The 18,252-nt window shown below is 39.0% G+C and overlaps 1 protein-coding gene across 7 annotated transcripts in view; it reads right to left on the reverse strand.

Moving 5' to 3' along the window:
- The window catches only part of SEMA3D (semaphorin 3D), a 306,858-nt gene that overhangs the window by 154,804 nt on the left and 133,802 nt on the right, over positions 1 to 18,252 (reverse strand). For all 7 annotated transcript variants that reach the window (XM_073652332.1, XM_073652335.1, XM_073652334.1 and 4 more), the window contains 3 exons: positions 10,894 to 10,956; positions 2,064 to 2,183; positions 317 to 410 (listed from right to left, as the gene is read on the reverse strand). In XM_073652332.1, coding sequence (XP_073508433.1) covers positions 317 to 410; positions 2,064 to 2,183; positions 10,894 to 10,956 — 277 coding nt within the window. The remainder of the gene's footprint in view (positions 1 to 316; positions 411 to 2,063; positions 2,184 to 10,893; positions 10,957 to 18,252) is intronic.

Below are 18,252 nucleotides of genomic sequence, written 5' to 3' on the forward strand. Positions count from 1 at the left end.
TTACTTTTTCTATCTTCTTCATTCATAATAAGATAAAGAGGCAGAAAATTGTAAAGAAAAACTTGTACATTCAACACCTGCATGTCATTTACACAGGGCCAAAATGTCTCCAGGATTAGCCAATTTTTAAGGAAAAGAATGAGATACATTTTACCCATGACACTACCATCCATCATCTCTTTCATATCTTTCTATTAGAGGCACATTCTTTGTCTTGTCATTAGTGAAAACTACGTCTGAATGTGAATGAAACTGTTGTCTTTAGGTTTCTGAACAAAGTAGTTGTCTCAATGATTCTGGCCTCCCTGCGTCTTACCTGTCATTATGGAAGCAAAAGGCGGATGAGGATCAAAGGGACATTTCAACCTTCCCGACTCTAGGTTTTGTGTGTCAAGCTTAAATACTATTTCCTGCAAGGAAAAAATCATGTTACCATATGAGAAAAATCTCTGTACATATGATGGCCCCTGCCAAAAGCATTTAACATAGAGGAGTAAAACAAATGTTTGATTAACAATGATAAGGGCTACTGGCAATTTGTACTATTTAACAATTCTTTTTAAGGAATTGCAAAAAAGCAAAAAAAGTTCCATGTGTGAACCTCATTTCAAAACTGTTGTGACTGTGACTGTGTTGTGTTCTGTCATTGCACTTCCACTCTTTGTGTCCAAGGTGTTTTATGCATACAGATATCTCAGGGGCAGAGCCAAACAGAGGAGGGCCCCTGCGCAAGAACGTATACCGGCCCTTTCCAGTCCAGTATTTCATCATAATACACACATACTGTATATGTATCTGTGATAGAAGCTGCTTGCTTCTTTGGAGGTGGAAGATGACCCCCTTATCTTTTGTGCATGGGTTGGACCAATGGTAAGATCAGCCCAATGGAACAGAGGTCTGTATGTATAAACCCAATTTAGGAGACTATATATATCCTGTTGATAAACCAAATCTGATTATGGATAGAAAATTAGGACAGCTGAGTGAAATATATACATATGCTGTATATACTGTATATATATAGATATATATATATATATATATATATCTATATATATATAGTATATACAGCATATGTATACTGTATTTACATATTAACGGTCGGAGTGTCTGAGATCACTATATAGTGACTTAATTATAACCTTTTGATACGAACATTAGTAAGTCTGAATCCCACTTATGCCAGTTGAATGTGATCTAATGAAATAATATCAGTAATATATATTCAATTTGTAATGTAAGTCTGTTTTTGGATGGTTGCTATATTTGTTTCTATGTCCCCACAGGATATATTTTTTCTAGTAATCTCCCCATGATTGAGTTACTTGGCTTTAAAAAATCAAAGAAATTGAAGGTAACCCAAGAAAAAAAATATACAGGGAGTGCATGACTTAAAGTGAACCTGTTATGTAAAATAACGCTATTAACCTGCAGATAGTTAATAGCTTTCTAAAACTGTACGGCGCTCGCACTGAGAGCCCCGCTGTCGTGAGGAAATGAACTTTATCCCCTCTCCCCAGCAGCCCGACTCTTTCAGTCATAGGGGTGGTGCGGTTTCAGTCACTGCTCTGTATATAGTTACTGACTGACAGCAGGCTCAGCATTAGAGCCAAGGGTCGAGGTTAGAGTCGAAGCTCTCTATGTGCAGAGCAGTGACTGAACAGATGTGGGCGCCACCCCAATGACTGAAACACCAGGGGAGGTAAGATTCATTGCCTCCCAGCAGCGGGGCTTTAAGTGTGGATGCTGCACGGTGTTAGAACGGTATTAAGCTGCAGATTACCCTCTTATCTGCAGGTTAATAGTCTTATTTTACATTGTAGGTTCCCTTTAAAAGTTATAGCACTATTTATATGTTTTTAATTTTTTTCTATAATCTTTAAGGGCAAAAATAAAGATTTTGAAAGGTGTGAACAAATTCCTTGGATTCTTTTTAGAACCTTTGACTTTATAACATATTTCTCCTTTTGTACGAATTACTTTTTTCTTGAAATATATTACTGATTAAAGTCTTGCATAATGAAGGTCAATGTTATTGCATGATACAATACATAGGAAAGTACCTCTTTGTTGCTTCCAAGCTCAATGTATCCACACAGAGGGTGAAAGGCTCCGGTTCCGCAAGTATATATGTGGGTTTTGTTATAGTGATGAAGAACTTTAATAAAATTTGCACATTCTTCCTAAAATTAAAGAAGAAATATACATTTCAATAGTAGAAGTAGAAGCATTGCAATATGCTACATGAAAATTAATGTCCAGAAATGAACAGGAACAATAACCTTGTGTTAACCGTCATCTCTAAAAAGTGAATGTGTCTATCCATGATGAAAAATTAACAGGTGATAGATGTTGTCCATGTCAGTAAAACTGTGAAGGATCTGCAAGTGGACAATGTTTTTATTTATTTATTTTACTCCCTTATATAACTCCATCATATTCCACAGCGCTTTACAGACATCATCATCACTGTCCCCTTTGGGGACATTATATGTTTGGGGTATCCTATCCACCAATATCCACCTAATTCCTACCTGAATGTATATGTGAGTAAAAATGAATGGAGACCCTTCCGTACTGCAAATAATTATCAGCAGTCCTTACTAATGAAACATATTTGGGAGGCCAGACAGCATTGCATTTAGCACTACACGTGTAGAGGGAAAGAAAGTGAATTGGTATGTAAATAGTTAGAGTCTTGAATAACAACACTCAGGGTTGATGGTTTGGTGGTACAATGGGCAATTAAGTGATGGATTGCACAACTGATGGAAGTGCATTCTAAAACTCCTGCCTTGGGCACCAATAGTGCTTGTTCTTCCCTGGGTACAACCAAGTTCTAGCTTTAAATGACTAAATATATAACAGAGATGAGTGGATCTTTTAAAATTCAAATTGGGTAACTTTGCCAAATTCTCCCAAAAAAATAGATTTACAGTGAATAAATTTGTGCAAGTCCTTTTACCAGAAAGTTGTAATTGCTCAGAAAATTCACTTGGGAGAGAGGAAATAGATAAAATCCCATTAATCATAAGAGCTAACACTATACAGAAGAAAGAAATTGAGAGAACCACGCTGACCATAAGAGCTCGCATACTACTGGAGAGAGAGAGAGAACCCCAATGATCATAAAAGTTTACATACTACAGGAGAGCGAGAGGGTGGACCTCGCTGACCATAAGAGCTTTCATACTACAGAAGAGAAAGAGAAATAGAGGACCCCACTGATAATAAGAGCTTAAACTATGCAGAAGAGAGATAGAGTACCCTCTATTCATAAGAGCTTACACTCTAGAGAAGAAAGAGAGAGAGGACTCTACTGACTACAAGAGAAAGAGGGAAAGAGAGGACTCTACTAACCGTAAGAGCTTACACACTACACAACAGAGAGCTTTACTCAGTGACTCTGGAGAAGAAAACAATTCTGCTGCACAAACTGTGCTCTACTGGAACCGCTGACCTCAGATGTCCCAGGTACTGACCACAACTGTACAAGTTATAATAATCCATAAGATGTCTTAGCTGCAAGGCATTATGGGGAAGCCTGCACAGCCACGCAAAAAGACATTAGCCCCATCTCTGATCCTTCTGCAGTGTGATAAATGGAGCTTTTTTCTTTTGTGAACCACGAATTGGATCTCAGAGTGTTTGAATTTTCTTCAAACGATGAATTTCAGGAAATACAACTCAAACGCAATCCTCTGTGGGTTGATCCGCTCATTTATAATAGTAGTAGTTGAGCTGAAGCAGTTATTTACCTAAATCGAACATACATATGCATAAGGTTTTTTAGAGGATTTAAAGCAAAATGTTCTAAAATGGCTAGATTCAAACTTGTTTCAGAACCTCCATTGGGCTCCTTTATCTGTGCAATCAGTACAGGTCTGGTCTCAGATTTCTATTACCAAACAGTACATAAGTAGCAAAGATTGAAACCTTCAAGTTCTCATGGGTAAAACATAAATGTTCAATTTGCATAATTATGCTATAGTTTAAATTTTGACATACCAAATTTTTCAGACTAAAAGACACACTTTTTTACTCCAAAATTTTGGAGGTAAGTGGGGGGGTGCAACTTATAGTCCAGATGTACGGGGCGGTACACCTGTCAAACCGTAACGAAGGTGTCCTAAGGTGAGCTCAGGGAGGCAAGAAACCTCCCGTGGAGCAGAAGGGCTGTGGATGGTAGTGAATGTGGGGGAAGCGGCAGAAGAGCGGATCACAGGAGAAAGGAGGCGCTTGCTGCAGCTAACATCGTGCCCACTGTTAAAGAAAATGAATATTCACTGCTTCCCACGCCCATGGGAGTGGAGAGCAATGAATATTCATTCTCTTTAATAGCGTGCACAGTGTTAGCCGCAGCCGCCGGCTCCTGTAGCTGCTCAACGATCACATGTGCCCACTATTAAAGAGAATAAATATTCATTGGTCTCTACTCCCATGGGCGTGGGAAGCAGTGAATATTCATTTTCTTTAACAGCAGGCAAAAGTGATTGCCTAGAAGCTTCCAGAGCCGACAATTGCGGCTGACACTGTGCGCGCTATTAAAGAGAATGAATATTCACTGCTCCTCACAACCATAGTCCCGGGCATGGGGAGCAGTGAATATTCCGGCAGCTGATCTTGGCATGTGGGAGCACATGGCAGTGACGTCATGCGCTGCTCACACGCTGCTCTTTTTTATAGCCCAAACTAGCAACATCCATAGGGCCTTAAAAGTTGAGCCTTAAATATTAATGACAATATTCTAAATGAATATTAGATTATGATGTCTCTCTTTTTGCATAACAACATCATTCAGATATCAGTGTAAGAGAAATATATACTGTATGTATATTTCTGTGTTATCCGCTGCAAATATTGTTTTTTCCTTAAGCAATTTAGCAAGTAAAGTACTATGCAAACATTTTACACCTTAGCTTATTGGAAAGAAATTGCCTGTAATTCATCACTAACCAGAAGGTTTGTTGGATGCAATCCATGTGTTACAGACAAACAGATAACTACACAATACTCATGATTTGTACTGAGCATGACTGTGGTTAAATACACATTCATGTTACAAAGAAAACTAGTGTTTTATGTTAGTTGCCTATTTCTTGAAAAGTTGGGTGTCAACCATGATAACCAGTGTTATAGATATCACTGAGGTTATCACTGAACTCACAGGGAATTTCAACTAGTAATTCTACATGTAGAAATAGTTTCCACAAGAGAATGAGATTTTGAAAACTACATCCTCATGCACAGTTACCTCTATGCTGTGAGCGCTTCAAAAATAGAGTTAACCCCTTAACGACCTTGGGTTTTTCTGTTTTTGAGTTTTCATTTTTCGCTCCCCTTCTTCCCAGAGCCATAGCATTTTTATTTTTTGGTCAATATGGCCATGTGAGTGCTTATTTTTTGCGGGATGAGTTGTACTTTTGAACGACATTACTGGTTTTACTATATCGTGTGCTGGAAAACGGGAAAAAAATTCCAAGTGCGGTGAAATTGCAAAAAAATGCAATGCCACAGATGTTTTTTGGGTCCTTTTTTACCACATTCACTGATTGCTAAAAATTACCCATCATTATTATTTTCCAGGTCATTCTGAGTTCGTAGATACCAAACATGTATACGTTCTTTTTTATTTAAGTGGTGAAAAAAAAATCCAAAGTTTGCTGAAAAAAATAAAAAAAAAATGACGCCATTTTCCGAGACCTGTAGCGTCTCCATTTTACGGGATCTGGGGACGGGTGGGGGCTTATTTTTTGTGCGTCAAGCTGACTTATTGATTGATACTATTTTGGGGTAGATGCGATGTTTTGATCGCCCGTTATTGCATTTTATTGCAATGTTGCTGCGACCAAAAAAATGTAATTCTGGCATTTAGAATTTTTTTCTCATTACGCCGTTTACCGATTAGATTAATTATTTTTTTATATTGATAGATCGGGCGATTCTGAATGCGGCGATACCAAATATGTGTGGGCGGGGTTTAATTATTTTGTTTTGAATGGGGCAAAAGGGGGGTGATTTAAACTTTTATTTATTTATTTTTTTTTTATATTTTTAAAAACATTTTTTTTACACTTACTGCATGCTTCAATAGTCTCCATAGGAGACTAGAATCAGCAGTTGTCTGATTGCTTCTACTGCATACAGGAGATGAGAAGATCTCCTGTATGCAGGAGAAATGCTCCTGTGCTATGAGGCCGACCACTAGGTGGCGTTCATAGCTAGCGAGACATGACAACCACAGGGGTCTGCTGCAGACCCTGGGTTGTCATGCCAACCCATTGGTGACCTGCGATCGCGTGACGGGGTCACCGATGGGCGGGGCCTAGGACGCGCTTCCCGGAAGCGCGAGTTAAATGCCACTGTCAGAGATTGACAGCGGCATTAAACTAGTTAACAGCCGTGGGTGGATCGCGATTCCACCCGCAGCTGTTGCGGGCAAATGTCAGCTGTAAGAATCAGCTGACATGTGCCCGGTTCAGTGCGGGCTCAGTGTTGGAGCCCCCGCTCAGCGTTGGAGCCTTTCCGACCTGGTGCGTACTATTACTGACCAGGTCGGAAAAGATATGAAAACTATGCAGCCAGGTAAAGGCAATATAGAGCTTGGTAATCCTTAAAGGGAATCTGTCACCCCCTGGAATGTTTTTACCTATTAATATGGGCATACAGGTAATAGAATGGTTAAACATATCTTACCCGTATGCCCATACCTGTGGTGTTGATATGTAGAAATGGTCTTTTATTCTGTCATGCTAAGTGTTCTTCCAGGCTCCAGGGTGTGAGATGCCTGGAAGAAATCTCCGCCTCCGGTCTTCACACTGGCTGGTGACCTGCATTTCAGGCCCTGGAATCCCACGCCTGTGCCCTGCAATTGTGCGATTTTCCTTACCTATTCCTCCCTTCTTTGGGCAGTGGCTTCATCGTTTTTCTGCGCAGGTGCCGGGGCATCACGGCTATTGAAGCAAGTGACGCCCTGGCGCCTGCGCAGAAGAACAATAATGCCACTGCCCATAGAAGGGAGGAATAGGTAAGTAAAATCTCATGACTGCAGGATGCAGGCGTGGGATTCCGGGGGCCAGAAATGAACGTCACAGGCCAGTGTGACACTGATGGGAGGGGGTGATATTTAAATGAAGACAGGAGGTGGAGATTTCTTCCAGGCACCTCACGCCCAGGATCATGTAAGAAATCATTATCATAACAAAATAAAAAATGTTTTCTGCACATCAAGACCGCAGATATGGGCATAAAGGTAAGACTAGTCTAACCATTCTATTACCTATAAGCCCATATTAATAGGTAAAAATGTCCCAGGGGATGACAAATTCCCTTTAAACTGCCCATACACATTAAATGAAAACTAGTTGAACCATATCATTGGTGGAACCTGTGTGACTGCGCAGGAGCCCAAGAGGTAAGAGGACCCACTTCTACCTCCAAAGCAGTGCAATTTTGCATTTTTAGGAGCTCTTGGGCTGCAAAGGGCCCATACACTGTTCTTTCACAGGGGTCCTTCTCTATCTGTGTCCGCCAGTGGGTTGAACCCTTCAATTTTGGTGGGAGTGGGTGATAATTTTATATGTATTCGTGCCTTCCAAAAGTCACAATATTCAGGAGACTAAAGTCAGCCAAACTCCTTGATATCAGCAGGACCAGGTTGACAATTTAATGGGTATGTAAACCATGCAATTCGACCCCTATATATGATGTTAAGAGAGATAAGGGTTGAGCAATTTGAATTCCAACACATGACCCTTTTTATCTAGGGGAGATAATTCAATGCCAGAGCTCTCAGGCAGTGGCTTTCTTAGTGGTCCCCTATATAAAAAAGCATGAATGTTTAGCTGAGCAGAGTGTTCCTGTCTGTGGGGTAGTTGGGAGCAATAAAGGTTTGGCTAACAGCAATTTAATGTGTATAGGCACCTTTATTCTCCCTCAATCACAAATGGCTGAAGAGGTAAGAATCAGGTAGTTGGATTTCAACTGCCTGATGATTTTGTTCTTGAGCAGATAAACTATTACTAAAGCGGTTTACTTACCTCTTCCTACTAAGGACATACTGTATGTGTGATTGGCAAAGCATGCACATGTATAGGGTAGTCAGTAGATATAGAGGCCAGATAAATGAGCGATCAGCTGACAGCTGTCTAATGGGTATGGTAAGCCTTACATTAGGGCTACAGCTAGATTTTTATCATTCACTGCAAAAAAATAGTGTCCATGCAAATGCCCTAGACTAAGACATGTTTTGAGATAGTGCCATCTGAGTGTTAAAAGGCCATGGACTGACTGTTTGTATTTGTATTGTATTCCCTGCCCTGCTGATGTGTCTTCATATCCAAACATGTTATGGGCTGGCTTTCCAACGTTCGGCGAGTATATTCTTTTCTTCTTTGATGGAACTTTTCAATACACTTTGAGCTGCAGCAGGAAAGTTCACTCTTGTCTTGCTCACTGTTTGTTTTTACGAATGAATACTATTTTACTACTTTTAAACTTTGCATTTGACTAAGACGATATATTGCTGTGATATTGTAGCTATAATGCTGTAATATTGCTGCCCATAGGAATGTGTAAAGGATGAAAAAAGCCCTCGTATCAGCTCTCTAAACCCAGCCCCCATTTCATGAGCAATAATGCTTGCTAGTGTGATCGTGCAACTAAATTCATGCTTCCTAAACCAAAGACCGCATGAATCAGAACCTGGCTCCACGAGTGCAGTCAGATGTGTTTTACTCTAAAACACAATAGCATTTCAGATAAAACATAGCTTGAGAAGTCGGCCTGGGACTACCTAATGCTACTTGGCTCTCCACCAATGGAATGAAGTAATGCAAAGGGCCTGCTGGACTCTCTAATCTCTTCTTAATGAGAACCTGACACTCGATTCATACTGCCTGAACTATTGGTAACATTAATCAGAGACTGGCTACTCAACTGCAGTCAGGTATGTTTTAAAAACATGTTTTGAAGAGCTATCCTAGGACTATAGGGGGAGACCTGACTAGACAAGTGAGACCCCCTGCCTGCTTCTCCTCATCCCGTTCATGTTAATTGACAGGTCTCCTCCTATGTTCATACATACATGGGAGAAGCTGGCCCTGGGATCGTGCTGGACTAATCAAGTCTCTCCCTACAGTTCCCATCCAGCTCTATAAGTCATGTTTTCTCTGAAATGTTGCAGTGGTTCAGAGTAAAATATATCTGGTTGCAATTGCGCAGCCAGGCTCTATTTCATGCTGCCCATACTTAAGGTAGCAATGAATCTAGTGACAAGTTTCTTTTATGATGAGATTAGAGAGTGTTTAGCAGGCCCATTGTATGACAAGAAGTGATGCATATAATTCCTCATGCCATCGGTGGGGAGCCAACTGGTGTTATCTTGGGAAGAGTTGTAACAGACTGTTGGTATACTTCACCCCTCTCACTAGGGGAGGGAAAAGGTCTAGCAACTGAGTGTGGCACATAAGTGCCTTGAATGCTGCACTCTCCCCAGTTGGGAGTATGGAAGAAAAAGTAGGAAGAGTGACTATAGAGTTAAAGGTTGCTAGGTGGCAAAAAAGAGCTAGAGAAAACCATGAGCCTAAGTTGAAACAAAGGGGTTTCCCTCACCTGTTACCTAATGATCCAATGAAGAGCAAAGAAAATCCCTATTGTGTGCAGGTGTTAATTGGAGCCTCCTCACCTGACATCATGGTGAGCCGTGCTGGTGAGAGAAGGATTCTCTCCAGCAGAGACCCCTTGATAAAGTGGCAAAGGGGAACCAGAATGATAGTCACAGTGGTGACTCAGGACATGATTACGACGTCAGCGAAAAGTACATCATGTTAAATGAAAGGTAATCTCCTTCCCTGTAGGAGTTGGCCAGCCCAGCAGAGGTGGCTGACGTGGACATTGCCACTCCGAAAAGTGAAAGTACAGTAAAATGTCATATGAGATTATATTGAGTATTCCTCCCCACATGAGTACCATTGTCCCTAGGAGGTGACCCATAAGGCTGTTAGACATGGATATACTGTAAATAGTTGAGATAGTCGTAATTAGTTTTCGAACCAAAATATTTGGGATGTATTAGGCTGTGCATATATTGTATGTTTTTGTAACAGTGAGATACTCTTTCTCCATTCTTAACTAACTTGCAGTCTGTATGCAAACTCATAGGGGGAGGAAGTACAACCTTATTAATTATTGATGCAGAAATTAACATTTTCTGCTATGCTACAGAAGTGTCACTTCCAGGGTGTTAGGCTTAGTGCCCATGATGCAGAAATTTTCCTGAGCATTATTGCATCTCCTTGGCAGAAAAACGAATGCGGTTTTTACATGCATTTTTGACGCGTATTTGACACGTTTTTGCATGCGTATTTGCCATGCATTTTTCCAATGCATTGTGTAGGCAAATACGCATGCAGAAACGCACAAGAATTGGTCATGTCCGTATTTTTTACTGCGAGTAAAATCTGCGCAGAAAAAATCCTGACCATGTGCAAAGAACTTGCAGAATGTCATAGGAAGTCATGGGATAAGGTATGCAATGCATTTCTGGACCGTTTATGCGCTGCAAATACGCACCAAAAAAAGCACCAAAAACGCATCATGGGCACACAGCCTTACAGCTTGATCTCGATCTCCCTGGGGAAGCAATGACCCTAAGCCAGTAGAGTATGGCTATAGCCCCTCCCTCTGATTGTATAGATGTATAGCCCTTGCCTTACAAGTCCATTGTTTTATCTCTTTCCTTTTCAGAGCTCACAGCTTGGAGTGAACACTGTCCACTTGTATTTTATTGTAAATCAGAGACAAAGCTCCATGTTTGAAGTCCCCCTAATCGTAATCTACATCTGAAGACAATACACGATGTTTACAAGAAGATAAATACATTGAAGTACTTACATTTTCATCTTTCCCTGCAAGCTTACAGAAGTCTTCTCTGTCTTGAGTTGCTGGCAAGTGAATCTAAAAATGGCAACATTGTACATGTTATAGTCAAAGTATTATCATTTTTACATTACGTTTGATAACAAATATATTGTGAAGATTTTGTTTGCATGTGACACTGAGCTTATAACTTCCATATAGTTTACAACTGAGCAGAGCAGATGACGTGTTTCAACTAAAGCATGAATGTAGTGTTCATGTTAGGATACAAGAGTCTTACCGATGACACCATCACTGAAGTATATGTTTATCATACACCACAAAGCTTTAGGAGAGTCGTTCCCACCACTAGCCTTAAGTGGGTCTGTCCAGAACAGACAGAGTTTACAATATCCCTCTCACAAAATGTCACAGTGAACATAACCAACAACAGAACTGTGTAACTATCATAAATTAAAACTACAGTTACAATGGTCTGGGAGACAGATCCATTACTATTTATAGTTTTGAGATTTTAAGGATTTGGAGGAAATTATTATTAATCTGAAAATTTATGTGGACAGTTAACTATGTAATCTGCATGGAAAGATGTTTCCATTGTTTTATTTTAGAACTGGAATATTTATTATATGTGACAATCAATAATATGGAAAGTTTTGAACTATTTGTGAACAAACAATAGCTTTGTGATGCAATATAATACTGTAATATATTGCAATGATACTGTATAATATGTATATCACTAAACATGGTTTTCAGGGATTTGCCAAAAGGATGCCAAAGGTAGTGGTAGTAAATGGTATAAAATAACAAAAGTACAATTATTTACCTGATCATGGGCAGACACAGGCAGAATAGGGCCCTTGGGAAAGAACAATATATGGGCCCTTTGCAGTCCAATATCTCATCATAATGCACAAATCCATCTGCTTTGTAGGTGGAAGTGGCCTCCTTACCTCTTGGGTCCCTGTGTGGCTGCACAGATTGTACCAATGGTATGTTCGCCCCAGTACATGATGAATTCCTCATTACCTCTGTACTTCTGCAGGTCTCTGCCTACTTCCCTGCAGAGGTTGTGGCTTTTATAGTAAATCATCAATGGACAGCACAAGACCCTTCTGCATATGGAGCAAGCTCAGCTCTGAAGCCCACGCCATATAGCATCTGAGACGTTTTTCTTATTTGTTAGGGATGCATTCAGAACTTTGTAAAACAAAAAAAAATTGGATTTTGTCTCAATTCTCTGAGAACCATATTTTTATTTTTATTTTACTATCAATAGAGATGTATCAGCATAAGCAGATTATAACAAGGGCAATTTGGGATACTGCTCAGGGCCCAAGGCTCCAATCAGGCCCAAGGCTGGATTGCCCTCACCCACAGGGGTATATAAAGTGTGGCCAAGGCCCCAGTCAGTTTAGACAGCTTGGGCCCCCCCAAGTAGCTGACAGGTCACATGTTTCCCTTGAGAGGTCAGATGATTAACATGGAGGTGCTCTGGACTGATTGTTTTTTCATGCCGAGATGTAGCTTTCATTGATACTATCTTGGGGTACTTACAACATTTTAGCAAGAGGTGCGGCAGCCAAAAAACAGCAGTGCGGGAGTTTTGATCTTTTTTTTCTTTGCAGCATTTACTGTACTGATTAACCAACTTATATTTTGATAGATCAGACTTTTATAAATGCTGTGATATCAAATATGTTTTTTTAATTAAGTACTTAAATTTTAAACTGGGAAATGGAGGGGGGCGATTCACGCTTTTATATTTTTTTTAATATATTAAAAATATCAGGTTTTTTAGTTTTTTGTTTTTATTACATTTAATTTAGTAGGGGACTTGAAGCTCTGATAGTTTGATATGATGTACCAAGATGGCAGCATCTGGATCACACATGCAGACCCCAGTGCGGGGGTACAGTTACATCTATATGCGCAAAGGAATTGAAGTCACTTTATATTTTCCAAAATGTAAAGAAAATGGAAGAAATTACCATATGTGCTTTATTATAAAAATAATGGTAGGAAATTGTCAAGGTGTACAAGAGCAATCTTCTCATGTTTACTGGTCTTGTACAAAATCTTGGTTTTCTAGGAAAGCTGCATGAAAGAGGAGCTAGGAGATCACTTGCACCAAATGTGACTGATTTTTGATGTTTTTCTCATATAACATGGCATTTATAAGAGATACCATATTCCCCAACAAGAGTGGGAGATACAGAATACATTGCATGTTTATATCTATGTTATAATGGTTCCCTTATACTTAAACAATTAATTTTGAATACAATTTACAAATCTAATTATAGCATAACTGCATAAGAAATTAAGAAGGACCATCATCATACATAGCATTATGGATGAGAAACCTGTGGTTTTTGATAATAATAGATATTGGTGTATATGTAATAGATTCTGTATATATATGTAATAATGCCGTATTACACATATACAAGTTCTCCATTATACAAAAGAAAAGAAACAACAGTAACTAATGGCAAGTGCAGTATGCTATTCAGGGATATTGTCCCGACAGGTGTGTGTTTCGCTCAGAATTAGGGTACCTGCCAAGCTGAACACTTCAACATTGCTCTTGCAATTCTGTTCGGTCTTTGGACTATCTATTCTGAGATATTTACATTGAGCCATAAATAAACCATCCATTTTATATAGTGGGATATTATACGCTAACGGCTGAGCGCAAATCAGTAAGAAAACTATTTTGAAACTTGACAATAATAGCGACAATCTTCAAACCTGAGATGATCTTGTCCTAACAAGTGGTGGATTATCAAACAAGAATCAGACAGACATAAAGCAGTAAATGAAAAATAACCTGGAGATCTATTCCATAATATCATATGGGAATTTCCAAGGACACCCATTGTGTCCATATGTTGCCAGGAACATAGACACTTGTACAGCATATTTTCCCAAGTAAAACTTGCTGATGGGTCGACTTCTCTATTTAGTGGCCTGTGTAGCCCTACAATGCCATTTCATGCTGGAAGCTTTGAAGCCCCATTTGCTTTCTCAGTAGTTTAGAACTTTGATGAGGAACATCTGTTTCCTGAATTATCTGTGCCAATGTCTGCTTATCAGTCCGTGCACAAGCACACTCAGACTTATACCGCTTTTAGGATTTTTTTTAAGACTGGTTGAATTTTTAGTAAGAAACATTATTTGTAATATGGCATACAGCTAAAAAATAAACAACTACTAGGGAAGGGTTTGGGGGTGAGGTGCCAGTGATGATCTACAAACTGGGCACAACGAGCTCAATGGAACAATGCATACTGAGAGCAAAAAACAGTCCTAGGCTACAAATCAGATTATTGTGAATTGGTGCATGTGTCCAGCATTATTAGTACAATCCAGAGCATGTGCAATGTCTGCGGACCATTACTGTTTTATTATATACAGGTGTAGACAGCTAAGTGTGAACAGCCATTAGGAAAAACAAACCAGAAGCCAGACCACTGGTGCCTTAAAGCACACCTGCTCTTCCAACCGACTGTCAGACTAACTACATTTCCAGCCTAGGACCAATACGTTTTATAGATGACAGTTGGCATACTGAAAAAGGTTGTTGGTTATTTTACAACTGCAATCAAAGCAGAGAAGAAATATAGTGCATGGCTTTTTTCCTGGATTAATAGATAATTCCCATTAGGCTTTCCATTGCCTCATCCAAATGTTCATGATTTCAAAGGCTACCAATTAGATAATATACTGGAACCCATATATTAAAGGGAATCTGTGAACAGGCTTTTGCCATCTAATCTAAGAGCAACATAATGTAGAGGCAGAGAACCTGATTTCACTTACTGGGTTGCTTCCTATAGTTTTGATAAAATCACTGTTTTATCAGTAGTAGATTATAAATAGAAGACTAGTAAACCTGCTGCCATATAGTAGTCTATGTTTATGAGCTCTGTACAACCCTGCCGTCATCATAGATTGGCAGCTTTCTGCCTATGCACAGTGTACATAGAAAACTGTCAATCAGTGGTGCTGGTGGAATTATACAAAACTGAGTACTCAGAGAACTAGTAGATTTGCAGCAGATAAATACAACACAAAGCCTAGTGTCAGATTGCTAGAATCAGGGTCTCTGCATCTACATCATGTTGCTCTCAGATGGGATATCAAAAACCCAGTGACAGATTCCCTTTAAAGAAGAAGTTTCAGCTATTTTTTTCCCTAAATCATCTTAATTACATATGTGATGTAGTGGAAGTGTTATAAAAATGTACCTATTGTGATCTTTCCCAATTTCCAGCTTTGCTCTGGTCCTCTTCTGGCCCATGTGACCTGATTATCTGGCTCACACATGCATTTATGTGTGGAGCAGAAGTTGCTTTCTCAGTGTAAGTCTATGGAGCCTTGTTTTGGTTCTCATAGACTTACATTGGAAAAGAAGCGCTGCCCCACACAGTGTGAGCCACTAAAGCTAAAGAGCAGTCACGTGGGCCAAAAGAGGACCAGTGCAGGATTAGAAACCAGGAAAGATCACAATTTATAAATATTTTAATACACTCACACAATATAACAAACATAATAAGGAGGGGTAAGGTAAAAAAAAATACTGAGACTTCTTTAAAGTGAACTTGACAGGCCCCAAATTGCTATTAACTTGCAGATATGGAGTTAATCTGCAGGTTAATAGCACTATAAAGTTGTGTGGATGCCGCACTGAAAGCCCGGCTGCAGAGAAGAAATTAACTTTATTCCTCCCGGCAGCCTCCAGCTTTCTGTTATAGGGGAGCAGCCAGGATGACTTCAGTCACCATTCCATACATAGTGAGTGGCAGCTGTAACCACCGACCGGCACTGACTGACAGCCGGCTGAGCATTGCATCAGGTTCACTTCAAGGCACCGTTTTTTTATGTAATACCCTAGTGCATAATGGTTACATTGATCATGATTTGCTTAGTTTTCACAGCATTACTGTAATAAAAAAAACAACAATTTGCTTATACAATAGACTAGTATGTCCATAAAGACAAATATTTTAACCTTAAGCTGTAAAAAAAATGTAATAAACAGACTTAAACCTGATACCAGAGAATATTACATTTTGATTAGAAGTGCTTCTTAAAGTCCTTTCATTATAGTCCTTTAATTTGCATTTTCTTAGTCAGGCACAAGTTACCTAGATACTCAGTTAAATGCAATATGTAGTTGGCAATGAAATGATATAATAACATGCAGAAGCCATTGCTGGTAGATGAGATAATAGTCATTTTTATAAAGTCCCAGACTATTTTCATTATAAGCAAACTTTTATAACAAAGAAGTATTAACTTTTATGAACATCAAAGATTAAGGAAAAAGGCTCTGACGTACAGTAAAAGATGGCTAGAGCAAGCAGTAAATCAGTTCAGTGCAGAGCTGAAAAGCCACTGTGGTGCATATAGGAAAAATTCATGTCTGCAAGTTGATGCTACTATAAATATTTCACTACCAAAAATTGGCAAGTGAGTTATTTTTCCTGTTTGAAATTTTTATTTCTTTCCTCTTCCCACAGATTATTTAACTTGACGTTTCAGGGAATTTTAGGCAATTTTCAGTGCAATGAATTTGCATTTGATTTTAATTGTATCTGTTTGATGCATTATAGAGGATTCTTACGCTATTCTTACTTTTAGCTGAAATATTAAACTTGGGATTATGTTAAACTTCACTGAAGCACATTTGATTCTAGATGGGTGACTGAACTGTGTGGTCTATTGTAGCGACTCTCCGGTCAGATTCCTTACGCTACATTTAATTTAATTGAAATCAGTCACCAGTGATTAGACAGGTATGGGTTTGTTTTAGCAATTTTGTACCTTTCGCTTATCCTTGGGTATTTCTGATGCTATCTAGCGACTGGATTGTATTCATCTACTCCTTCTTTTACTACAGCATATTTTTCCAAGTTTGTGTTTTTCTCATTATCGGTGTGTTAGATGGAGACTCTTAACTGCTGGGAAATAGATATGTAACATTTTATGGGATGGCTAGACATGGAAAATACCTAGTTGTAAAACCTTGTTCTATTATTAAATACTAAGTGTTACAAAGAAAATATGTTAGACATTTTCAATAATGTTGCAGCAGACCAACCTGATCGTGATGCTTAAAATTTATTTTTTCTGACATGAAAAGGTGGCAGATTGTTGTGCACGCCATAGTCACACCGCCACTATCAACTTTTTTTTTGCTTTTTATTTTTCCACCATTCACAACACTTTTTAGGAATGGGTGAAGATTTGCAGAAGAGGACATAACACATACAGTACGCTACGGGAAGTTTGCTATACTTTACATCAGCAAGTGGCGCGAATTCTAGTGTAAGTCTATGCCAGCCATGGCATAGAGGCATGTACCTCTTAATTATTAGATGCACCTTAATCCAGACCAGGATACAGAACATCAGTCTTAATAAATTCCCCCTAGTACATTAATGAGTGCACTGTTCTTTTTTTGAGACCAATATAACAACTACTGCATAGCAATTTGAATGTTCAATATAATTGATATTTTGATATTTGCAGCATTAAAGTTATGCTCACACATTGCATTTTTTATGCGTTAATTATGCACATTTTCAGCAGCTTTTTACAGTACTATAGAATTCTATGAGATTCCAGAAATCTAACGCACACACCTTGGTTTTTGTTTGATTGGTATTTTGTTCTTTGCTTGTTTTTATTGCAGAATAGAGCATGTCACTTCTTTCAGCATTTTTCACCCATTGAAAGTAATGGGTGGTGAAACAACGCTGAAAAAATGCCTAGTGTGAACATTGCTATCAGGCTGTGCTGTGTTTTAAATGAAAAAAAGCAAGTACAGAAGTATGTGAAACTCAATTATTTTTGTGATTTTACCTTCTTGTCTTGGTCACCTGTGATGACAGCTTGGATTACAATAGCTTATTTAAATTAGTGATGTGTAAATAGTAAACATTGGCTCAACTAGGTGTGAGATTGAACAATACCTGTGGCCAGGGTGGTGTGAAATTGAACAATGTCTTGAGCAACTGAATGGCAGACCATAGTGTGAAAATAAATAGTGTCCTACAAACTCAATGCACTGCTAGTGAAAAACTATTCCTGAACACCTCCCCCCACTGTTACTTTTAAAATTCTGGTCAATATGCTTTCACATATGTCTTGCATTGGGGACCTGTGTTCATGCTTCTGTGGTGGAAGCAAAGCTGAACTTTGGCATCTTGAAAAATGCACCAAAAAACACAACAAAACCTGCGTTTTTTACTCTGTTTTTTCCCTGCCAAGAGATCAGATTTTGCTGCAGAAAAAAAATGCTGAATAAACGCAATGTGTGAACACAGTCTAAATGTATTATTATGTATCTATCAATCTATC

The sequence above is a fragment of the Phyllobates terribilis genome, unplaced genomic scaffold (assembly GCF_046119375.1).
Source record: "Phyllobates terribilis strain yellow unplaced genomic scaffold, ASM4611937v1 Scaffold_11__3_contigs__length_659146591, whole genome shotgun sequence".
NCBI lineage: Eukaryota > Metazoa > Chordata > Amphibia > Anura > Dendrobatidae > Phyllobates > Phyllobates terribilis.